The sequence below is a fragment of the Pelecanus crispus genome, chromosome 8 (genome assembly GCF_030463565.1).
Source record: "Pelecanus crispus isolate bPelCri1 chromosome 8, bPelCri1.pri, whole genome shotgun sequence".
Lineage (NCBI taxonomy): Eukaryota > Metazoa > Chordata > Aves > Pelecaniformes > Pelecanidae > Pelecanus > Pelecanus crispus.
The window spans coordinates 7,378,870-7,403,936 of NC_134650.1; the positions used below are offsets into that span (position 1 = coordinate 7,378,870).

The following is a 25,067-nucleotide window of genomic DNA, read 5'->3' on the forward strand; positions in this document are numbered from 1 at the left end:
TCAGGTTGGAGAGCGTGGAGCTGCCTCCTCACCCCGGCCTTGTGGTGAGGGTGGGCAGAGCCCAAGGTGCGGAGCATCCCAGGGCCCCCCAACTCTCCCACAGTGGGATCCCCAGACACGGGCATTGGCTCCTGCCGTGCTCCCATGCTGTTTCCAGCCGCCTTGGGGGCTGAGCAGGGCCTGGAGCTGGGCACCAGGCATGGCACCTCCCTGGCCTGGGAGGGTTTGCTGAACCCTGGCCCATGCTTTCAGTAGTGACACTTCTTTTTCCCCATCTCGCGTGCATACTTAATGCGTGGCTTTCAGAAGCATTAGAGAACCGAGGTGTGCGGAGAGGAAACAGACTCTGCCATAACGATGGTCCGAGCCGGTTGCCTTCGGCTGGGAGCCCTCTCCCTGCACAGGATGGGGTGTCCCCAGGGGTCACCATGTGCTGCCTGCACGCTGCAAAACTACATCGCCTTGTTTACAGTGCCTGAGCTGGCCCCGGCACGCTCTGGCTGCATCTGCAGGCCAATACTGAATGTCAAATCACACACAAAAACCCCATGATATTTTTTGTTTTTTACGCTTTCTCTCCTCATCCCACTCCCTCTGCATCCCCTGCCTCCGTCCCAGCTCCTGTCCTCTGGTAGGATGCTGCTCTCTGGCAATTCTCCTTCTGCTCCTGTTGCTTCTTGCGTTGTGGCTGGTGCATGCCTGGCAGGGGACGGTCCCCGCTATGCTGCTGCTTTCCTTCCTCTCAGTGAGCCCAGTTCCTCCTTAGAGAGTTTCCTTGCCTTTCTGCTGGATTTCTTTTTGTTTAGACAAGACAGCAAATGCATCCTCCATGGGATGTCTTTTTCTAGTGGTGTGAAAAGGTTTTGGGTGAGCCACCCCTCTGCAACGCCGTGTCTGGGCCAAACTCCTCCCTGCTAATGCAGTGTCTCCCAAACACCGGCAGCGCGGTGGCTTCCTTTGGAGAGCCTTTATCCCTACATCCTGCTGCAGCCATGTCTCCCTGGGGGTGGGCAAAAGCTGCTGGCGGTGGTGGGAAAGGAGTGTGAATGTAGCACTGGCCGGCTGCGATCCCACCTTTGATGGAAGATGAGTGAGGCTTGAGGTTATTTTTGCTGTTTGACCTGTTTCGGGGAGGAGAAGGCTGTGCAGAGCGGTGTCCCTGCAGCCTGACTCCTCCATGTGTGGTGTTTTAGTGTCTTGCACTGTGTCCCCTTTGCTGGCTCTGCTTTGGGTACCCCATGCCAGTACATGGACCCACGCCCAGGTGCGGGGTGGGTCTGTGCCACGTTGCTGCTCCTTTCCAGCCCCTCGCCTGCTCACTGCTTCTCTCGGGGCTCACTTCGTCTCCTCCAAGTCTGTGCTAGTGAAGATGGTTTTGGCATGCTCCAGCATCGCTTGGTTATGGGCAGAGCAAAGCTTTAAGTCAAATTCTCCATCTGGAGGACACCGTGGGGGTAGAGAGCAAACACCCGGGTCTGGGAGGGAGCTCCAGGGCACGCCACGGATGGGAAAAGTGCAATATTCACATCCATTGCTGTGTACTGACCTGTGGGGTTGGGTTTGGGTGCAGAAATATCACCCTTGGCAGAGGAGGGCACGCTGTGAGGAGCAGGGGACATCTGATGCTTGCCCCCAGCTCTGCCGGTACCCGACAAGAAGACTGGCTGCGTTTTGGGGGACAGCTGTGTGACAGGGCCTGTCCCCAGCCTGGCACTGGGCATTGGTGGGTTTGCTGGCGGGGCATGTAGCATCCAATTCACTGTGCAATCTGGTGAAGACCTCATTTCCCAGGAGACGGGGATATCACAGCAGCATTAAACATTTTTTGCAGTTCTTCACTTTTATTGGGGTGAGCAGGGGGTATTTGGAGATAGGGCCAGACATGAGGGGCTCTGCCGAGCCAGGAAGACCGGACACAGGACCTGATGGACACGAAAATTTAACACTTGTGTATCGTAGGCTGCTCTGTAACCAAGGAAATTGTGTAAATATAGAAATGATTAATGTACATGTCTTGTGCCTATGGATATTGTCAGCGTACAGCGTGCGTAGCTGCCCAGTGGAAGAGCTGGTGCTACACCTGAATCATGTATCTTACTTTAATCAATAAATATCTATTTTTTATGTGAAAAGGCTCGGCTGTGAGGTGGGGGTTTCTCTTCTACGAGACAGGTGTAAACTACCTGGCAGGGCCTGGGCCAGGCGTGGAGGAGGTCTGGGGGTCCCCAAGGAGGACCTTGCTGTGCTGGGCTGGATGGGGCAGCGGTGTGGCATTAGCACCAGTGGGCTTGCTACAACTTTTGGGACTCATCTCTTTGTTTTTGTTTTTTTTTTTTTTCTTCTTTTTGCAAATACCCCCCAAGTACAAGGGCTTGGGGAGGAGGGGGCATCTGTGGGAGTGCAGGAGACCTGGAGCCCAGCAGGCACCTGGGGTCAGACCCTGTGCTTTTCCCACCCCCACAGCAGCATACAAGACTTCCCCTTCTGCTGAGGTTTTCAAATAAAAGTGTTTCAGCTTTGCTGCTCTGAAAATTAGAATTTTTCTTCTGAACGTATTTGTACAAGTAGGTTGTGGCCAGAGCCTTTATCGGCTTGCTGGGCTTGGCTCTTTCTGCCCCACCAAAGCTGCGCCTTGGCTTCTTGGCTGTGTCCTGGGACCCAGCAGCCTGCTTCATGCCGAAAGTGGGGCTGCAGCTGAAAAAAGAGCCCGGCATGTGCCGATGGCGGCAGCACGGTGGATGCCAAGCTGCTGCTGATCCACCTGAGAGATCAAAGGAGTAGAAGCCAGCCCACGCTTGGAGACGGCCGGTGCTGTGCCAGCATCGCTGCAGCTCGGCTGATCCTCACGCTGCTGAATAATACATGCCATTGCGGTGTGTCATTAGCGTGGCTGTTTGGGAAATCAGTGCTAAAAAAGGTTAATCTCTTGATGCTGTGGCAGAAAAGTCTCCTTCAAGTATGCAGACTGATGGGGAGCGTGGTCCCTGGAGTGGGATCTGAGGCCACCTGAACCCCAGGGTGGAAGGAGCAGCTGAGCACGGTATTTGTGACCATGGAGAGTCACCGTGGCTGGATCCACAGCCATCCAAGGGTTGAGTGCTGCAGGGCTGCACCCATTCCATGAAATGGCTTTGCTGAAGCTGCCCCTTCCCAGGTGTCACTTAGCAAAGCATCTCCTCCATTGCTCGTGCCCTCCCCTGTGCTGTGGCTGCCAGCCAAGGTGACCCCAGGGAGTTAAAAGTCAAAACTTCTAAAGGAAAATATCATTGCTGGTTTTTGTGCTCCTTCTGACGCTGGGAAGAATAATTTGGGTTTGCCTTGTGGGAAAAAGCGGTGCATGTTGCTGAGAAACTGCGGCACTCCTGGAGCAAGGGTGGGAAGCTGGCAGGGTGACAGCCTGCCCAGACCCTGAGCCAGCAGCAGCGGTGGGTCCCTGCTGCGATACCGCTCATGCCAGGGCTCGTGCCATCCCGCTTTGCTGAAAATGCCAGAGAGTGAAGGCAGAAACTAGGGTTTATGAGCAGGAATCAGGGGCAGAGCAGGTGAACCCCATCTTTTCCTTTGGCCATAAGAAAATGCTGCTCCCCCAGCAAGCCCAGAGGTGGCAACGTGCTCTTCACAATGTCCTGTCAGCACGCAGGGGGATGAGCCTGCCGTGGGGACCTGGCTGTATTTAGAGTTTTATTAAAAATAGCCACAGGGAACTGCGAAGATCGCAAGTCCATCCCAGCAGAGAAAAGCTGGGTTAGGGACTTGCACAAATGCAGCCAAGTGCTCCCTCCCCTGTCTTTAATTTGGGACTAAGCCCAGCTGTGGTGGGGTAACAGGGCTGGGGTGGGAGGTCAGGCCATGCCAGGTGATGCTCGTCCGGCAGTTCAGGCAGGAGGGAAGCTCTCCTGCTGTTCCCTTCTCAGCCTCTCTGCGTGATGAGCCCCCTTTGAACCAGCAGGTAGGATGCTGTGGTATCCCCGGGGTGTTTTGGGGAGCAGGGTGAGTCCCTGGACGCAGAGCTGGTGGCAGGATTTGCAGCCTGAGGTGCTGGGGCTGCATAAATGATGCATGGTTGGGCTGGGGGTTTGGAGCAGCGTGTTGTACCCGTGGGTTTCCCTTCTCCTGCTGCTCCTGCTGCCCCTGCCCAGAGGCAGCCCTGTTCTGGGCCTGGCAGAGATGTTGTTGTGCTGTGTCTGCAATGTGCTTTAGGCTTGTAGGGTGATCGAGGCTGGCAGGGACATTGGGAGGTCTCTCCTTCAACCTTTACCAGCCTGAAGCAACTCTTGGAGTTACAAAAAAAGCTCTTTTTACTCTCCCATCTCCCTGAGGATCACTCCTGTGTTTCTCCACAAAACCCACTGATATCTAAGCTTAGAAACACTGTGCCCAAATTAACATGCAGGGATTGTGCTCTGTTAGGATGAAGGTGTTGAGAGGGTTTTATGAAGTAAAACCAAACAGCTAAAATATCAGTCCTAATCCAGGCAGGGACTGACTTCTGCCAAGCAGAGCTGGCTTTCAAAGAAGGAGGCTGTATTCCCTTGCAAACCTCAGGGTAACTCAGCTCCTGGGCCAGCCAGCTGTGGGGCTGGTTTCAGTTCGTATCTGGGTTGTCCAGTGAGAACGTGTGTCCCAAATGCAACCCCCCTTCCCTGAATTTGGTCCCAGAAGGGGATGTGAATAGCAGGTTTTTTCACATCTGCTGGTTGTCTGAGCCAAGCGTCTCTATTCGGGCATCCCAAGCTTCCCTGTGTTTGTGCCCTTTCTTGTGTGCCCTCCCCCAGTTCAGCACTAAGGCACCTGGTAGTTGAGAGAAAGCCAAAAAGTTGAGGCTTGGGTCAGTAAGCTCTGGGGGAGTGGCTTCTGGGATGGGGTTGGTGGGAATTATAATACTGATGATGTTGGGGGGTGCGGTGGGTACGTAAGACTTGGCAATGCCCCGTCACTGGTGCCTGGGAGTGCTGCTGTATGGAAGGGTCCTGCTGAACCTCCCAGGCACAACCCTGGTGCGTTCCTAGTGCTGCTGCAGCAAAAATGCAATGAGAGCATTTCAAGAAATGACTTTTTTGTCTTATTTTGGTCTGGGGAGAACGAGCAAACAGGAGATTTCACATGTCTTTGCTCTTAGAAGCAACAAATGAGGAACAGGTAAACTGGGGCTACATAAATTTACAGTGAAGGCTGTCCCACCCCATGGGCTATAGGTGCTTGGCAGCCATGGGGGGAGAACCTGGCTGGGAAGAGGTCTGGGGAGACTGAAGCAAACCTTTGTGTGCACCTGCCTACTGCCCTCAAACAGTGGTTCAGGGCTCCTGGATGATGCTCTGGGAGCATCAGATGATGCTTATTGTGAGCAAGAAATTGCATCATCTCCCCTCTTAGCCCTGTGTGTTAGTGCTCTGAGGTGTTCCCCCTTGTGCTGCCAGTATTTCCTTTCAGCTGCTGTACAGTACACTTACAGATGCGCAGGACGGGCTGATACCCACCAACGTGCTAGTCCCTCACTCTAGCGTAGCATGCTGGCATCTTCCCAACAGGGCTTTTGAAAAACTGAGTGTTTTGCTATTATTTCTCCACTGCCATCTGGGTGATGGCATAACTGCTGGGTGCTCATGTGCAGCCAACATACGTGCATCTCTGGGCAAAGTGCAAGAAAGGTGCTCTGTCCTGCATGATTCTCTGAGAACCTTGGAAGAGGTGTCTCACCCTCCTAGCTGCTGCCACCAGCTGAGCCTTGTGTTGTGCTGTGGGGTGAGCAGGCTGCAATAGCAATGGGAAAGGACAGCAAAGAGGGTTGGGGCAGGTTATCCGGGGTCAAAATACCTTGTTTCATCTCTGCAAACAGGATTTTGTGCTTACAACCCCCTGTTTCCTTGTGGTGGTGCTTCTGCTGCAGAAGAACAGATAGTACAGGTTTAGAAGGGAGCTTTTCCAAAATGACATACGGATCTCTTTGCAGGCCAGCTGTGGCTTAGGCTCACTAATCCCACCTGGCCATAAAATACATTCAAAAGATGGTGTAAAACTCACCTTCATTTGTGGTCGTAGGTGTATGCACAACTCAGGTGGCTGGAGACAGAGGGAGGTGGGAATAAGCAGTCTGGAGCATATGAGGGCTAAGAGGAGAGCAGCCTCATGCATTTATCTCATGAACTTGTTGCAAATACAAGTGGAGGGGTTGCTCTTGCTGGACAGCCCTCTGCTATCAGGAGGACAGAGCCAACAGGTTGTTCCATACCTCCCCTCTCTGCTGTCCAGGGATCCATTGTACCAACACCAACCCTCCATCGCCACATAACCAAGGGGCTGAGTGGGACTTGAATGTTTCTTCTTTCTGAATTTCTGTTGTCTCAGGTGTGTTTGTTTGGGGATGGGAATCAAGGCAGGGCGTGGATTTGGATCCTTTCAACCCGTTGCTCCTGAGCTGACAGATATGGGAGGCTCTCTGTCTTTCCGAGGTGATGCAGGCTACTGTGGGTCTGCTTCCTTCTTCTGGCCCTTATGGGATCCTCAAAGATGCATTGAACTTGTTGTCTTGGTACTCAAGAGGCTGGGGGTGCTGGTGTCCAAAATAAGCTGTTATTCCCTCGGCTGCCCTTGGCTGGAGCTAGGCAGGGATGTCCTATGTACAAGGTGTGGTGGGTTGACCCTGGCTGGATGCCAGGTGCCCACCAAAGCTGCTCTATCACTCCCCTCCTCAGCTGAACAGGGGAGAGAAAACATAACAAAAGGCTCATGGGTTGAGATAAGGACAGGGAGAGATCACTCAGCAATTACCGTCATGGGCAAAACAGACTCGACTTGGGAGAAATTAATTTAATTTATTACCAATCAAATCAGAGTAGGATAATGCGAAATAAACCCAAATCTTAAAAACACCTTCCCCCCACCCCTCCCTTCTTCCCAGGCTCAACTTCACTCCCGATTTTTCTCTACCTCCTCCCCCTGAGCGGCACAGGGGGACAGGGAATGGGGGTTGTGGTCAGTTCATCACTTGTTGTCTCTGCCACTCCTTCCTCCTCAGGGCAGGACTCCTCACATTCTTCTCCTGCTCCCTCAGGAGACAGTCCTCCACGAACTTCCCCAGCATGGGTCTTTCCCATGGGCTGCAGTTCTTCATGAACTGCTCCAGCGTGGGTCCCCCACGGGGTCACAAGCCCTGCCAGCAAACCTGCTCCAGCATGGGCTCCTCTCTCCACGGTGCCACAACTCCTGCCAGGAGCCTGCTCCAGCGTGGGCTTCCCGCGGGGTCACAGCCTCCTTTGGGCACATCCCCCTGCTTTGGCGTGGGGTCCTCCCCAGGGGGATCTCTGCTCCCCCGTGGGCCTCCATGGGTGCAGGGGCACAGCTGCCTCAGCAGGGGCTGCACCAGGGGCTGCAGGGGAATCTCTGCTCCGTGCCTGGAGCACCTCCTGCCCTCCTGCACTGACCTTGGGGTCTGCAGAGTCCTTCCTCTCACATATTCTCACTCCTCTCTCTGGCGGCAATTGCCCAGGGTTTTTTTCCCCCCTTCTTAAATATATTATTCCAGAGGTGTTACCACCATCACTGATGGGCTCAGCCTTGGCCAGCGGCAGGTCCATCTTGGAGCTTTCTGGCATTGGCTCTAGTGGACACAGGGGAAGCTTCTAGCAGCTTCTCACAGAAGCCACCCCTGTAGCCCCACCTGCTACCAAAACCTTGCCACACAAACCCAATACACAAGGGAATCCCTGAGTTATTGAATAAAATCATAATAGTAAAAAAATCCAAACTCTTTTAATACTTTCCAAAAATCAACAACAAAAAAAGTTACATCAAACAACCAACCAAAGAAAACCTCTCAGGAAGAAACGATACATTCCCAAGCACAAGGACATAACAGGCAAACCCACACTCAATAGCCTTCGTGCCCCGTCTTGGGCAGGAGATGCCACGTAGTGCTGGCCAGTCTTTCTGAGATATGCCGGGGAGCCCCAGCTGGGTGGCAGGACAATGTACCGCTGCGTTCAGCACGGGACCAGCCATGGGGACACGTCTGTGCTCGCATCCTCGGGGCGGGGTCTCCCTTAATCCCATGAGTGTAGCCTGACTGGGCAGGGTCTTGCTTTGCTGCTAGTTGCACTGGTTTGAGTCTGTGGGTGGTTCCTGGTGTGACAGAGCTTGTTGCTTGGTTTTTCTAAAGGAATTAACTCTTTTTTTTTTTTTTTTTTTCTTGGACGTCTGTTGGCCAAGTGAGGGACATGCTGATGGGAACAGCTGTATTCCCTCATGTGTCTCCCTGTGTCGGGGAGCAGACAAGGAAGAGGGTTTGCACCAGCTGATCCATTCCACCGGGCAAACTGTTGGCTCAATGCAAGCCCTCAGAGCCAGAGCTGGGGGCAGGGAGCCTCTGCTGTCCCACCTGGGGCACTCCCAGGCTGGGCATCGCTAGTCCTTTCACACCTTTTCCACCACAACTGCTGCCATGCCTGCAGTGCTTGCCCTCCTCCTCCTCCTCCTCATCCTTGTGGCCAGGGAGCCCGGGATGGGAGGAGGTGGCACGCTGCGGTCCTGCGCGGTGTCAGAGCAAGTCCCCTTGGCAAGGAGGCAGGTTAGTCATTGGCATCCCAGGAGCATCCTCTGTGTCCCGGCAGTGGATGGAGCATTTCCCCTCCGTTTGCAGCAGGAGCACCGTGGGGGGAAAGATCCAGCCAAATTACAACCCAGCCATGCAGGGGGAGATACCGCAAGCTGGGGGGGGGACACGTAAGCCTCCCTTTGGTGGCATGTGCCAGCTCCCTGCACACTGTTCTGCACGGAGATGTGCTTCTCATCTCAAGGACGAGCCCTCTGTTAAAACATCACCTCTTCGCAGCTCCCATAGTCGCTCTCCACCATGTCGGAGCCCTCGTAGTTGGGGGGTGGAAGGGGCTGGGCTCGGATGCTGGGCTGGTGGCCCACCTCGCAGTCCGCATAGGAGGGCTGGGCCACGCTCAGGCGCATGCTCACCCGCTTGTAGCCAGGGTCGGGCTGGTATGGGATGCCCTCGCCCTGCACCAGCTGCGCTGGGTAGTAGCTGATGGCCGTATATTCGTTTTGGCACTGGGAGGCTCCCATGTCCACGGGGCTGAGTGGCAAGAAGTCCTCCAGGTTCTGGTTGCTGTAGCGGGGTGGGATGGGGGCCCGCTTGTTGCTCTGGTCCAGTGGGAAGGGAAAGCCCCCATAAAGAGCAACTGGCTCCGCGTCCGCTGGTGGAGGGGGCGGTGGGGGGAGAGGAGGGTGGGAGGAGGATGCAGGGGGACCTTGAATGATCTCGTAGTGGGAATATTCCTGGACGTCTGATGACAGGTACCGGGGAGGCCAGTAGGTTGTTTCTGCTGGGTAGACTGGAATAAAAGAGAGTTGTGTTAGCTGCAGTTCAAGCTGTAGTTTTCCCCCTCTTGCCCTTCCGCTAATTCCTTCTGTAGACTCTGAGTCTGCAGGAGACGTGGCAGACCAGGGAAGAGAGGAGACATGAAGATAAGAGAGTTGTAGTTGCTGCTTTGGGAACTTAGGGGACCTGAGGGCACCCCTGGCTGTGCCAGGGCAATGATCCCACCGGCACATCCCCTGCTCTAGCACCCAAAAGACACACTTCATCACGCCATCTGGATGCAAGAAGCTTGCATGATGAAGGGATGGGGGCAGAGCAAGTGATCCACTGGTTCTCTCCCTTTCCCTGTAGTTACTCTGGTCAACTCTCTTCTAACAGCATCCTTTGGTGATGAACTCCTGCGTGGGGAGAAAGCAGTAACCTTGCTTTCCAGAGCCATGCAATGTATTTCCCTGAGGGTGCAATCCTTCTGCCTAGGAGCATTGATGCTAATACCTCCAACTAAAACTCACACTGACTTTTATTTTCTTAATTCTTTCCCTTTGGCTTCATTATTCTCTTTTATAGGGTCTTTTGACCCAGGATGTGTGGGAATCCAGACTATGTATTAATGGTTTCCCTGCTGATTGTGTACAAGAGAGCAGGTTAAAGCTGGAAACTGGGATGTGCTGGTGAGCAGGGAGGGAAAAACCAATAAAGGATCTATAGCAGGGCTTGGGCAGCATTTGCCTGTGCTTTGCTTGGCTTTAACCAGTGCTGTTTGTCCCTCAAGTTTGCAAACCTTCAATCCACTTCACAGGGGGAAGAGGGGTGTATAAGAGCAAGAAAAAGCTGTGGCTACTGACCCATTTCCTCCCTGGCCCAGGTGCACTTGATGAAGGACTCGTTGTCAGAGTTGGAGGGGGGTGCAGCAGGGGGCAGGTTGGGTGCCACGCTGCACACGATGGTGCCCCGGTGTTTTGGGGCATTGGACGAATTGAAGGTGATGAACTCAGGGGTATTGGTGGGTTTGCGCTGCTCCGGCGTGGCCCGGTCCAGGTTGTTGTGTGCTGTATCGCTGAGGATGTTGAGCTCAATGGGTGGCACAGCTTGTGTCCCCACACCCACGCTCTTGGAGAACTCGCTCTTGGAGAGCAGGTCGGGGTCCTCCCGGGCCACGGGCTTGTGTGCCTTGGCCCGGTGGCAGTAGCGCTTGCGGATGATCACGAAGGCCACGGCCAGGATGGCCACTCCCAGCACGCCGGCTACTATCTCCGCAATCTCCTCGGGGCCCACTGCCCACTGTGTGGGCACGATGGCGGGGGTGATGATGGGTTGTGTGCAGTAGTCCCCCTGGTAATCTGATGGGCAGATGCAATGGACGGAGCCCTGGTTGCTCACGCAGCGCCCTGCGTTTCGGCATGGGTTGTCTTGGCATTCCTCGGCCAGCTTCTCACACCTGTGGTGGGGACAGGATGGGGACAACCACCATTAGCCTGGGGATGCAGCTAAAACTGTGTAAACTTACACCAGCTAAGGATGCTCCATCCTGGTCTGCTCTCCCTCTCTTGCTAGACTTGTGCTACCTGTCTCTCCTGGCAGAGGACCATGATCCTTCGAGTATAAAATGATGCTTTTCAGGAGGCCATGTTTTACAGGATTGTCCTATTTTTCAGTCATATGCAACAAATTAAAATGGGGGGTGCCTTGCCTCAGAGGAGTATTTGGAATTTCTAGGGCTAACACTGCAGACTGAGATGCTCCTGTCCTGTTAAATTAGGGAGCCCAGGGTCACTCTGAATTGTGTTAACCTCTTATGAAGTCTCATATGTCCCCCAGGCTCTGTGGGGTCTCAGGGTGATCTGTGGATGTCTGCAGGTTGCAGCAAACATTTGGGGAACCTCTAGCCTGAGAAGTGGTAGATAGGCATCCTTGTTAGAGAGGCTTTTTTGGCATTTTATGGAGCATCTGCAGAACTGAGACTGAATTTCTGACTCTCTGCCCTGCTCCACCCCACACAACCTAAATGTTCCCCAACAGTACAGGGGACCTCTCCTTCCAATAGTAATGATCCCCCCATGCTAGGGGGAATATGCAATGCTTTGTTGGCTTTCCTTCCTTTTTTTTCTTGTTACGGAACAAACTTTGTGAGGTTTGGGCTCCTCTTGTTTCTTAGTCAATGTTTTAGGATGTGTGAGATGGTGTGTGCAACATGCGCTCACAGGCTCCAGCTGGACAACCGGTGATTTCAGATATTACACTGCCACCTAATGCTCGGCTATATACTTTTGTCCCAAGAGTTGCACGAATAATTTCTGCCTTTGCATTGATTCAAAGGACCAGCGTTCATCCTGGCTAAATGACTAAGGCAGAAGGATGACGTGGACATGATGCCGTTTGAGCCTGTGCTGGGCGTCTCTCATCAGGCCGGGCTGGAGGCAGGGCAGGGGGCTTGGAGGGGGAGCGTGGCCGCGGCAGGTAACACTGAGCAGCAGAGCAGCCTCTGGGCTTGGGTTAATTCTCTAGTTGCAGATATTTGGCAAGCATGCACTGACATTTCATATACGGGAAGTGTATCCAAGCTGTAAGACGGCTGGTGAGAACTTCAAAGTGATATGAGCCGTAGGGTTCAGGGCCAAAGCCAAACTTTCCAGCATGTCATGATAATGGGGATCCATATGCTATCTGACAGGAGAGGGGGAATGGCATCCCGCAGCTGCTTTTCAGCGCAGCCCACTATCCCAAGCTGAGTTTTGAATTGAATGAATTGTGGCTGTGACCTGGGACAGAAATTCCCTTTGGATGAGCCCTGCAGAGCTGGTCCTGGGCAGAAACAGCCCCTGTAGCACCCAGGGTGGGTGTCCCAGCTACTGAGGGAGGGGGCATCTCACAGCTGTGCTAACCAGCCTCCCCCCAGCCTCAGGGCATCCTTCTGCCCCCCAGGGCAGTGCCTGCCCGCACCCTGCTCCAGGCAGCCCTGGCCTCAGGGAGGATGCCACCGTCACAGCCAAGCTCAGCACACGCCGTGGGGAGGAGCAGTGTGTGGGGAGAGACTCTCTCCTCACAAGGAGAGGCTTTGAACCTGCACCAAGTGTAACATCTGCAGGCATTCAAAGCACCTGTGAGGAGATTTAATTTTTTTTTCCTTCTGCTCAGAGGAAATGGGCACAGAGGGCCAATGACCACATGATGGCAGAGCTGTTTATGCCCTGGTCTGCTCAGCTCTGCCTTCAGATGCTTCTCTGCTGCTTTGCTCAGGTACATGCAAATTGCACTTAAACCCGGAGCGTCTGGTGAGCTCCAGAAATGTGCAATGCTCGTTGGCAGAGATCATGTTTTCAGCCCACCATGGGAGATCACCCATCCCGAAGCTTGCCCAGACCTTACCTTTCGCCCAGGTACCAGTCAGGGCAGTGGCAGGAGTAGCCAGTGGCAGAGAGGGTGCAGGTTCCCCCGTGAAGGCAGGGCTTGGACTCGCAGGGACTGTCCCCTAGCTCACAGTGCTCGCCAGAAAACAGCCCAGGGCAGATGCAGGAGTAACCTGGAGAGGGTGAGACAGTGCCATGAAGAGACTATCCACACAGAAGAACTAGCAAGAACAGGGAGGAGCAGTGCCTGGTGCTGATGGCACCCACAGAGTGCTCAATCCAGCTACCTAAGCATAGGTACTTGCACGTGTGAGGTGCTGTTGGGCACCCAAACCATCCATGGAAGGCTGGTGGGTACGTTGCAGGACCTGGAGCAGTTGCCGGAGGCTGGCTGGAACTCTGGGGCAATGCAACAGCACCAGAGAGCTATCTAAGCAACAAGTCAAGCCTATCCTCTCCTGCCACAGACCCCCTCCTGCCAGGGATGTATTCAGGGCACAGCTTTATTGCACGGGGAAGCTGGGGGACAAATTTAGGTTAAAGGAAGGGTAGCCTGGCTGGCTGATTCACAGTTTCTGACTCTGCTAAATGCAATCCTCTGTAAATTATTGTTCTCTGAAGTCTTTGGTCCTGAGAGTTCTCGTGGTATGAAGTGCCTGTCTCAACATGTCGGGTTTCTCTTGCCTACAGGAGGTGTCTGGTCGCAGCCAGAGAGAAACCTGAGGACTTGGAGGGGGCTGCTGCTGTGTTTTTGGCTGCTGTTTAGTGTAGCCCTAAGCATGGGAATGTCCCTGGCTGTGCTGAGCTCCTGCTAGTCACCTGGCTGGTGGTGCTGTGCGGGAAGTTCAGAGTTTCCACCTTGCAGCATGCTTGAAAAGCCTTTGCTACTCATCCACAAGCTAAACATCCCTGCTTTAGAGCACAGACTGAACAAACGCAGACCTGTTTCCACATGTGTGGAAACCACATAGTGGTTGTACAACAAGGACATGCTGACACTCGCGCAGCAGGTGCTGGACATTGCCTGTAGGGCTATGTGTGCCCAAACACACGTGTTCCTGGATGCGGGGGTTCACATGTGTTTGCGCCTGTGGTCCTGAGCGTTGTGGTTGATGTGGTGGCTGGTCTGGCTTTGACCCTTTCCGCACAGATGCGTTCTCACACGGTCACGTGGCTTACCCGGGCTTGCTTGCACAGACGTGTCTTTGCCTGTGCATGTAATCGCATGCCTGAGATCCCCGGGCAGAGTTTTGCATAAACTTGTGCTGCATGTCCATGGTCTCCAGGACTGGGCCCACAGTGCTCAAGGAAGCCAAGCACCCAGGATAACCTCACAAACTAATTGTTCCTTGAGCAACCCTTTCCCTGTAGTTGTGTCCTGCATGTTTCTGCCTGGAGCTACGTCCCACAGGTTCTTTCCTGGGCAGTTGGGCCATTTGCAGGAGAAGTTGATCACCTTGGAAGGAAACTATGGGAAGGGCACTGGGTGATTATTAGATTACCAGTGAGGGAGTGATTTTTCCTCCTTCCTCCTCCCATTGTATGCTCTCCGCAAAGCAAGCAGGTGGTGCCTTGACTTAGAGCAGAGATGAGTTTTCACCTTATGGGCTTTGAGCCCCTTCCAGCCCAGCCAGAGGGTTTTTCTGTGCAGAGGGTCTCAAGAGTAAGGCTGAGGTGTGAGTGCCAGCCAGGCTAACTGTTTGGTTTAGATGCACCGCATGTCAAACAAGTTCACCTGAAACAGGCAGCTGCTGAGTCGACAGGGCTGGGAATCTTGTTCCCAGAGGCTGCGGGCAGGGCAGGAGGAGGTGTGCTCCCTCCTTCGTCCTCACTTGCTTGCCAGGTAGGGTGTGGGCTTTGGCAATGACCCCAAAGAGCACAGAGCTGCGTGAGGAGCTCCCGCCCCACACAGCAGCTTGGAAAGCACCCCTCTGCCCCAAGGAAGGGCCAAAGCGCAGACGGTATCTGTCTTGATAGACAGGGCATTATGGGGTGCAGCCCCACTGTGCTGGAAGCTGGGATGTGGGTGTAGGGCAGTGGCACAAGGGTGGACATCGCTGGGAGCGGTTTCTCCCCCTGAGGACACTGCAAACTAGCTCTGTCCCTGTGACACAGCTCGCTGCGGGGAGACCCTCTGACGGAAGGAAAAGGGCAGTGGTGAGACTGTCTTGGGAAAAGCCTGGTACCAAACCTCTGTTGAGCATGTGCACGCCACGTTAGCCTGAGACTCTTGGATTTGAGCTTATGGTTTTCCCATATCCCTTCCCATAGCCCCAGGGAGTCACTGACTGCAGTGGGAATAGACCAAGATCTTGGCTTGTTTCTGCCCAGATACCATCGTTGCATGATCCCATCTTGCCCGATTCCAGCCTCGCTAATGGCTCCTTAAGCAAAGAGGATGCAGAGGGGTGGGTGGAATTTCTATTTGCATTTGCGTTTTTGGCAATGCTGCGCTCTCCTAGGTCATGCACACTCCTTAGAAACATCCTCCTGCCCTCCGGGCCATGGTCTGCCGATGAGAGCCAGAATGATGATCTCATATCCCCCAGCTGCTGCTGCATGGAGTCAGCTATCACTTGAGGCCCCCCCAGGACAGGGGACCTACGATTTTCCTCTGGAGTAGCCCCTTGGACAGGGATGAATGAAGGTGTTGCACCTTTCCCTCCCCTCACTGCTTGTTGCTCTGTGTGGGCTATTCACGTACCTCCTCCATGAGTTTCAGAGCACATCCCGTTGTTGAGGCATGGGTTGCTGCTGCAGGCACCGGTGGGGGAGCAACACTGCTTTATTCCCACTTCCTCCATGACTTCCTTTGATTGTCCTTTCCCGGGCAGGAGAACCACTTCTCTGCCATTGATTGCAACCACGTCCAGGCAGCCCCTGAACCCCCGTGTGACTCTTTGGGACTGGACCATCTGCCGGAGGCCCCCAAAAAGCAAGTCTCGTCTGCCCTGGGAGATGCTACAGGTCACTGGCAGCTGGAGAGAGGCGTTTCCCAGTCCATCGATGAGCAAGCGGACAGACGTGTTTTTCACCTCCAGGAAGACTGAGTGCCACTCACCATCACTCACAAAACGTGAGGAGGAGAGGTTCCCAGTGTAGTTCCCCCGGCAGGTGTACCCAAGTTGAGGCACTCCATTAACCATCTGCAAAACATGTCCCAGAAGTTAGGGTTAGCTGTGATACAGGTAGCTGCTGTTCATGGAGGCTTTCAACAATTCTCCTGCTGCTTGTTCCCCTCTCTCCCTGCCTAAGCATTGAGAGTCAAGATGAATGCCAACTTTCAGACTCCAAGAATTATCAGCTAGGCAAATGCAGCCCCTTTCACCCATATTAAGCTTTGCATGGATCAGTTAAAGACTGTTTAAGTAACTGCAACCTCCTTTATTTTGCAAAACACCACCATCTCTTGCACAACTTCACCTGTGGTCCTTCCCTGCAACCTTTGACCAGTGTGCAGGGAGGAAAGCTCATTTTTCTACATAACAGGGTGCAGAGCATGTGTTCGTACTCCTGCAGCTGCTCACCACTTCTTCCCCCTTAGCCTAATCAGACATCAGAGCCCTCGTATTCAGACTATCTATAACTCCAGTCACAGGTGGACTCTTGTTTGGGGGCACGTGGCCTTTATTCTGTTTTCACTGTCTGGTTAGTGGTGGGGAGGTTGCTTGGAGCAGTTCCCCCTTTGGCATGGGTGAACATTCTGAAAGGACCTCAGCAAGGAGGAGCACTGGCAGCTTTCTCTGGAGGAGGCAAGGAGGAGTTGGGAGGCAGAAAAAGGAATTAGTGTTGTACCCAGCTCCTAACCAGCATGCTGGAAAGCTAGGCCAAAGCTGCTGATAGGTGTTGCAATCCAATACTTGATCTCCAGCAGATGGGAGGGAGACAAGATATTGAGCTTCTAAAAGTAAACTACACCAGCGTCTTCTGCATTAAACTGGCATGTCAGAAATTCCTGTCTGTGGTCCATGATTCATCTTTAAAGCTCATATGGAGGAAGGAGAAAGGAAAGGTTAGCTGTGTTGTTCCAGGGTGAAGTCAGGGGTAAACCTCTCACTTTTTTTCTCCCCAGTGCTTTGTTGATAAAACCTCTCTTTCATAGAAACCAAGAGCCTATGGAGAAGGAGAAAAGTGATGGAATGAAACATTCATGGAAAACCTGCAGAGCTTGCTATGTAACATTGAGCAAAACATCCCAGGCAAAAGAGATCTCCATGGGGGGCATTAGAGACAGTGGGGAGTGGTGATGCTTGGAAGAGGGTAGAGGAGGAGGAGTGATTATGGGCTACACTGAACTCTAGAGGAACCTACATATGCTATGATGGGGCTACTCTGGAGGGGTCAAAAGCAGAGCAGGACAATAGTTAACCCTTAGAGAAGTCCAAGGTATAAATAAATCCCAGTGGGAGGAGAGAGCAACTACTGAAGGAAGGAAAACTAGATGCAGCTGGCACACGCCATGGAAGGGCCTCAGGGCAACATGTGTGTAAATCTCTTTGCACAATTGGCAAGTGCACCAGAGAACTTTGTCACTTCACTTTATCTGGAGGAACATGATTTCACTTCAGATGGGTCTGTAGATTGGGCTTATCAATTTCTGGTGCTGGGAGACAGCTGAGAACTCAATTCCCTGAAGCAAGAACTGACAGACTGCCAAGTCTTTCCCAGCTTGCCTGGTTTGCCATCCTGTTGCTGCACCTTATTTCTGAACATCAGGAGAGCTTAGTGATTGGAAGGGTGATGACGTGCATGCCCTTGGGAGACCTCATCCTCTTCACCAAATCTACAAACCATCAGTTATGATTCCTTCAAAGCTTTGGCTCATACCTAGAGTACTGCAGTCCACAAAGCTTAAAATCTTGAGGAATTCCTTCAGTTTTATTAGGCCAGATGGTCTAGAAAAGGTTTGATCCCTCAGATATTGTTAATAAAGTGAGTCAGGGAAGAAATGATTCACAGGCAACTTTATGGTGGATTCTTTAAGAATGTTTCCTATTGAAAAGGTTGTGGAGACATCAGGGTACAGGAGATCATGGGCACACCAAACTCAATCAATAATCAGTCTTTTCTCCCTTGACTCTGTGTGTTAGGCCTGGCTCAGTAGAGCTTCCTACCATCTCATCCTTTCTGAGCACCATTGTGAGTGCTGGAGTCCTGCTGAACTACTTGGTGGCTCTTCCCAGAGACAGGGCAGAAAGCTAGAGGACCCTTCTTGAGAAGTTTTTCTCATTAGCCCTTTACAATGCAGCTTAAAGTCACTCTTGGAGATGGGTACGGGACACATGAATGAAGTTTCTCTGCTCTTGCTCTTAAGCAGTGATGGCTGTGGCAGCAGGAGCTTGCAATATGTACTTTGGGCAGGTCGCTGGGCGTTGGCCGCTGTCTGCGTGGGTCTTTTATAACAGCGGAAAGAAAAGTATTTCAAAATAGGAAGATGGGGTTGTGAAACCATGAGAAGGGATGAGGGAATTCAGGGACAGGATGAACACTTCCAGGTAGGTTACAGTGTGTAGATCTAAATATGATTAGTCTCAGGGCCAAATCTATGTAAGCTGGTAAATATGTCCTATGATCTTGGTCTCCAATTAGACTGAATTTAATTGATGAGGAATATACAAACCCCCTATTCTTTAGTCATCTGCTGCTTTCCTTCTGTTGCCAAAGTGGAAGAGGGAGATGATCTTTGAATGCTGGGTAGATTCAGTGTGGAGCTAGAGGGAGGAGAGCGATGAGACTGAAATGTTCCTGGCTCTGCAGGTGCCTTAAACAGTGAAACTGCCTGAAGAAAGTGGTTGGAAATAGTGGGGGTTTGAGAAATAGTATTTAAGACTCCTGTTTTGTCTGTTCTGTCCATTACTGTAAAGGACCTTTAATTTGTGGTCCATTTGACTAGATGCATGTGCTGTGGTGTGGGTAAAGGCTGGTGGTATCATTCCCATTCTCAGAGCTCACCTGAGCCCTCCTCATCTCTACCCTGTTACCCCAACCCTCTCGCCCAATCTGGCTGCCTCCTCTGTGTTGGATTGAGCCCTAACATGGTCTGGCAAACAGTTTGTGTGCTCAGTGGGAGTCTGACTCCACTCCTAAGGTCTCGGGGGAAGTTTGCCCTTTGCTACAGTGGAAGCAGACCTGTCTGGGGAAAATTCCACCTGGCAAATTCTTTGCCCTGAGAGGTGTGATATGAGAGAGGGATGGAAAAGCAAGCAGTAAGGAAAAAAGATTATGTCGATCTATGATATGGGTGTATGCTGCCTTCACACCAGAGACTGGCACATGCATTCACAGGTGTAAAAACTAATTCACTAGTTGTGGTTACAGCAATTGCCAAACTGTGCTTGGCTCTCATTTGGTCTTCCCAAGTCTTATATTTTAGCTAGATGAATTATTAAGGGTGCATATTATTGCATCTTCTTTCTGTGATTCCCTTCCCCAAAAGAGTAAGTGTTTTTTATGCTGGAAAGAAATCCCTGTGCATTGCAATACATACCTCCAAAGTGGCGTGGTCAGTCCCATTAGCATAGAACACAACAGCATGCAGCTGATGGGTCTTCAGGCGAAAGTGCATGTGCCACGAGCCAATCTGTGAGTGCTGGTACCAAATGTAGCTGTGGCCCCCAAACCTCACAGCTGATCCTGGAAGGAGAATGAGTGAAAGGTCTCACCTTTGTCACACTTTGAGACTTTGAACTGTATCCAACCTTGCCTCTTTTCCCAGCCTGACACCATAACTGTCCACTACCAGTCCTGTCCACTGCAACCCATGTACAGCTGCACTGCATCTCCCACAGCTCCCATTTGGAGCTTCTATGTACTCAACTGTAAAGCCATCGTGTAATAGCAGCCCTGTTATTTCTGTCCTATAGCACTTCTGAGCTGCCCTCAGCACAGTCTGCAACACCACTGAATTTCCTCATCCTTAATAAGTCTTTATTAAGTCTTTTATTCTATGGTACCCCCCACCATTCCTGCCCAAGTCATGCTAACCTCTATCCCTGCTCTCTCCATTTATTTCTTGAAGTATTCTAGAGTGAGTATAACAAATATGCTTTATTTGCCTTTTCTCAAATTTTTCAGTTAGTCTGTGTTTTGCTGACTTTAGGATCAACACAGGAGCTCGCAGATTGAAATTCTGATCACTGAGCTTCATTACCTGCTAGGTATGAGTGACTTTTCTCAATGAGATGGATAGATGTTGCTACTATTTAATGAAATGTTACAGGAGATTAATTAAAAAACAAACAAAACCAAAACAAAGTGAAACTTTCAAGCTCTAGGAGTTTAGATTTGGCTTTGAAATTGCAGGCAGAATTGTTGGTCATTGGGAGAACCTAATTCCATGGAAAGTTCAGGTGCTTTACAGTGTACTGAAGGAAAACCCAGTATGTCCAGGTTTATAGTGAGGGACACTACCAGGAAGGATTGCTCACCATTGCAAGAACAGATTTGCTCCAAGCTGTGCCGTGGGGTGAGGACGCTGAGTCGGGCAGTGCTGTAAGTAGACATCATGCCTGGATCCAGCTGAATGGTTTCCTTGCAGACACGGTGGGCGCAATCTGACCCATGACAAGGCACATGAATTGCCTTCTTCATCCGGAGACCAACAAGTTGGTCCATCTCCCCAGCTGACACAGTGATCTTATTTGCGAGGACCCGAGGCTCATACAAGGAGCCATGCGGCTCTCCAACAGCCAAGAGCAGGTCCACTCCATCAGAGCTAGCTGCAGGCTGTAAGCTGGCCATGTGGATGTTTTGGCGCCGGGTGACAAGGATGTTTCCCAGAAATCTCTGTAAGTTGCGCCAATGGTCCCCCACAAACTCCTCAGGGGAGAGGTGGCGGAAGTGTAGCACCACTGCCTTGTCTAAGGCCTCCTGTGTGAAGCACCACACGTGGACATTGACGCTGGTGGTGGCTATGAACGTACCGTCGCTGACTGTCACATTCAGAAGATAGTGGCCATGGGGAAGCTTGTCCCCAGCAATGATCTTTCCATCCGCAGCCCCAACAGAGAAAAGCCCCTCCTGGGGCACTTCTGCCACCAAAGTGTACACCAATGTGTCGTGGGGGTCTCGGTCTGTGGCATGGATCTTGCCCAGAACACCACCTCGGAAGGCTTCCTCGTTGGTGGTGATGAATATTTCCAGGGGAAGGGCTGAGGGGGCATACTGGCTCTGCTCAGTCACTTGGATATTTATAAATGCAGATGATGACAGGGGAGGGATGCCGCTGTCAGAGACCTGTCAAGGAAAACAGAAGGATCTGTTATAGCCACATGCTGACTTACTGTCACCTCACCTGATAAGGTCTTTGTGAAGGAGAGTGCCTTGCAGGTAGCAATGAGTGGAAGCTGTCAGGCAGTGGGTTGGGAATGAAGAAGGAATGGGAAAAATTGGCAGCAGCGTTGGACCTCTGCCTGGAGCTGACCCCAGGGAAACGGCAGCATGCCTTCCAGCATGGAGACTGATTGAGACCTTCTGTTAGCGGTGGGGTCGTGCTCATTTCCGTGTGCACTCATCAGCAGCTGAGGCACACCTGAGTGGCTCTGGTTTCCTGAGGATTAATCATCTTTAGTGATGCTGCCAATCTTTGGGGTTCCATGCGTAACTGAGTGTACAAAGATATAAAGCAGTTACGCAACATCAACACATTTGCTCGCCTTCCGGACTACTTAAGCCTGTGTCCCACATCTGACAATGTCTGTCTAGCATAAGTCAAGGAACCTCAAAATAGAAAAATGCGAATAATCAGATTATAGGATAAGTTTCTCCCTAATCTTAGGCAGTTACTGGTTGAGGTTTGTAATGTAATAGTACCTAGTTTTTAGAACAACTACCATTATTGAAGTATGTACTTTACATGTTATTATCCTTTTGTTTGTAATGGACTATCCTTACTGATAACACTGAAAAATAACTAATTCACTCTGCAACAATAGAAATCCTCTTTGAAGAGGAACTTAAACCACTTCTTAAATGACAAGGATAATTGGAGACAGTTTGTAGGACCAGATCCAGGTCTTACTTTAAACTGGAAGTCACTAGAATGATGCTGGGAAAAGCATCTGCCTAAGGAAACTGCTGACAGAGTATTTCTCATGATCATATTGTCTGATTTTATCAATGCAGAAGCTGGCCCCCAGCTTCTTGTGGGCAGACTGCGTGGAGAAATGAGCTCTGGAGCTGGCTCCAAGCTGCACTGTTTGTGCCTGGATTGGATTTCTCCAAAGCCAGAGATGTTTCTATCCAGCTGTGCCATCCTAATCTCATTTTGTTACTGCTAAATCTGGTTGGGGAATTCAGACACCAGGACAGTAAGGCAGGCTCTACCTGGACTTGTAATAGGTACTGTTCTTTCATTCTTCTGTTCAGGACGGATGATGTCACCAGCAGACCATTTTGGGTGACATCAAAAGCCTTCCCATCGTTGCCCTGGGTGATCTGGAATGAATATGGTGGTCCATTTTCTGGGGAGTCTCTGTCGCTCATAATCAGCTCCAGGACGCTTGTACCCATAGGAGCATTCTCCTGAAATGAGGAAAGATGCTAGTGGAGAAAGGCAAGGAAAGAGAAAAGGCCCAGGGGAACCCCCCGTGCCCCTAGAGCTGCTGGATCAGGAACAAGGAACCAAATCTCACACCCCATATGCATATCTGCTACACACAGACTGAGACTCTTGCCAGCAATGGTAGAGACGCAGTGGTGGCAAGGGACTCCCTTTCATGGCATTACATATGTGGCAGCTAAATGCAGACAGTTGAGCTGACGCGATTGCTTTCCCCTTGAGTCATGTCAGCACAAGAGTAGATGAAAGCATGTTTTGTGTATGTTTCTTTCTGAGTACCTATAGGTGTTATGAGTCCACGTGACAACTGGGCTGCATCCGGCAGACATGACAATGCTTGACCATGTGCTTGGGTCTGCTCTTTATGTTGTGGTGTAGGCATGGACAATTGCAAGGGAGAAAGGGGCTGCAAGTCAGGCTTTGAAATTGTGAAAAGCTCTGCACTCTCTGTACTGAAAGGACAGGAGGTGCCTGAAGCTACTGGAAGGGGAAAATGGCATCTGTTGGCAGAATATCTGCCCCTGTAGATGTTACCAGTTCTTTGTGGCAGTGAGCACAAAGCAACAGCATGCTTCTTCACTGTCTCACCCCTCTGCTCCAACAGCAGCCCATGCATGAGTACCTTAGTACCCTGAGATGGACTGGGAGAACAAACCACCTCCTGGCTTACCTGCACCACCACGCTGTAGTTGAGCTGGAAGAACCGAGGAGGGTTGTCATTGACATCAGACACATGGACACGCACAGTGACATCACTGAACTGAGCAGGATGACCGTTGTCTGTGGCTCGAACTGTCAGGGAATAGCTGGAGATCTGTAGGATTTATAGTGCATAATTACTTGGAGAAATAGAGGAATGGTGGCTTTTTCACATTGATGTTTTACTCTGCTGCAGCTTGTTAAAATGCTCCAAGCCATGCGTTGCACCATAACAATAGCTTTGCTCTTGGCTAAAGCTCTCCCATCCATAAATCTCAAAGCACATTGCTAAAGAAAATTAGCCTCACAATAGCTGAAGAGAAGGGAAACAACTTGCCAAAGATGGATGAGCCCAAGCTGAGTGAACATCTGTTGATAGTGGTTTGAGCTGCTACTGCTTTATGAATGAGAGAGTGTCCAGATGACCTTCCCATCTCTTCCCCATACCTGTTTTCTATAATGTTCTGATGCAGAGAAGCAGAAACCAACCATGTTGGTTTCCAATTTGGGGCTGACTCTCACCCAGCCAGCTTGAAGAACCAGTGGAGCAGACCACAGCCCAGATTTGTGACCACTGAAGGCTATATAGCTCTCCCTAAAGCCCACCCTTCCTACAGCAGTATCTGTGAGTCTAGAAAATGAATGAACGAAATACTTGCCTTCTGCTTACAGTATTACAAGTAGATAATTCAGAAAATAGGAGGTAGCTGAACATACTGTCCCCCCTCAGTCTTTTAGGGCACGTCTGTTTTAGACTTCCTGTTCCCATTTCCTTGAACTCACCTCCTCCCTGTCCAGATGCTTAGCGATGCTGATCTGCCCGCTTTTGGGCTGAATGGTGAAGTGTCCTAGCGGGTTTCCTCCCACAATTGAATATGTGATCTGATTGTTCATTGCTCCATCCAAGTCATCAGCTGACACCTGTTAGGAGAAAAAAAAGGTAGGACCCCTGGCCCAAAAAGGTCTTGCCGTGGAGGAATGGGGGCAGGACCTCCTTGTCATTTAAGGATATTGGTTTGAGCTTGCCTGAAATGAGGAAGAAGGAGGAAGGTGGTTTACATAAATGTTATTCATTAGCTTTTTCAAGACAAAACTCAACAAAGCTACAACAATAGCTTTCTCCTTGTCTCTTTCCTGACTTTACCACCCCTGTGATAGTAACACTGGCTGGGCAGGGAACTCCACATAGGTTCCACTCCACCTTGGGCTCTGCTATTCTGCCCAGGTAAGCCTCTGCCTTCCCCAGGTCACAAGGGTATTGGCCTTCTGCAGGCATTTTAATTCTCTTGGGAGGTCCTCAAAGATCCTGAGCCCCCCTTAGGTATCTCAAGCTTTCACTTAAAGATGTCTTCCAAGGTGAACTGTTCTCCCTGTCTATGGAGTGTCAGGAATTCTGGCAATCATCCTTTTATAAAGTCATGCTTAAATCTTAGATGTTGAATGTCACAAACCCACTGAGGTGGCTGTGTCCAAGGAAAAGTAAAGTGCAAAAGAAGAGTAAATAATGCATAGCACATGTAAAAGAATAGGTAAAGACATCTGGCGGCCTGGTTCATAATCATACCGTGAGGATGATTTCTCCAACTGCAGCATCCTCCCGGATATCAGCAAAGTAAGGGTCTTGGATGAACTCTGGTGCATGGTCATTGATGTCGGTTATGTTGATCACCACCATGGTCACATCGCTGAGAGAAGCCGAGCCCTTCCTCGTGCCCTCGATGGATAAGTAATACTCATGACTCGCTTCAAAGTCCAAGCTTCCATTTATGTATAAGGCACCTGCATTGGGAGATGGATAGAAAAGGACAGAAGATATTTTGAATGAATGGCACATGAGGTTGCTTGGAATACTGGAGATATACCAAGATGATTGTCAAACTGCCAGCTGAAAAGATGCTGTTGACCTAGCTTTGACTGGTTAAATCAGAATATTGAATGTCATGGCATCGCATAAAACAAAATATAATTGAACTGATTCTGCCATAACCTGCCTTATTCTTGTAGCAAGTGTTTGGAGATATGAAATAAACTCTCATTCTGGAAGGTCTCCAGGAATCTTGATTGGAGGAGATCTAGGACAAAATAGGATCAGAGCCCAATAGCACTATTGAAAGCTGTGGCCAAGGCAGTAGTAGAG

At 51.2% G+C, this 25,067-nt stretch overlaps 1 protein-coding gene across 1 annotated transcript in view; it reads right to left on the reverse strand.

The window, feature by feature from the left end:
• Nucleotides 1-8,805: 8,805 nt before the first annotated feature.
• FAT2 (FAT atypical cadherin 2) overlaps nucleotides 8,806-25,067 on the reverse strand; it is a 47,668-nt gene continuing 31,406 nt past the window's right edge. The window contains exons 14-23 of the mRNA XM_075715618.1: nucleotides 24,495-24,709; nucleotides 23,714-23,851; nucleotides 22,902-23,045; nucleotides 21,997-22,194; nucleotides 20,100-20,907; nucleotides 19,160-19,305; nucleotides 15,377-15,818; nucleotides 12,692-12,845; nucleotides 10,171-10,763; nucleotides 8,806-9,338 (exon numbers count right to left, since the gene is read on the reverse strand). Coding sequence (XP_075571733.1) covers nucleotides 8,806-9,338; nucleotides 10,171-10,763; nucleotides 12,692-12,845; nucleotides 15,377-15,818; nucleotides 19,160-19,305; nucleotides 20,100-20,907; nucleotides 21,997-22,194; nucleotides 22,902-23,045; nucleotides 23,714-23,851; nucleotides 24,495-24,709 — 3,371 coding nt within the window. The remainder of the gene's footprint in view (nucleotides 9,339-10,170; nucleotides 10,764-12,691; nucleotides 12,846-15,376; nucleotides 15,819-19,159; nucleotides 19,306-20,099; nucleotides 20,908-21,996; nucleotides 22,195-22,901; nucleotides 23,046-23,713; nucleotides 23,852-24,494; nucleotides 24,710-25,067) is intronic.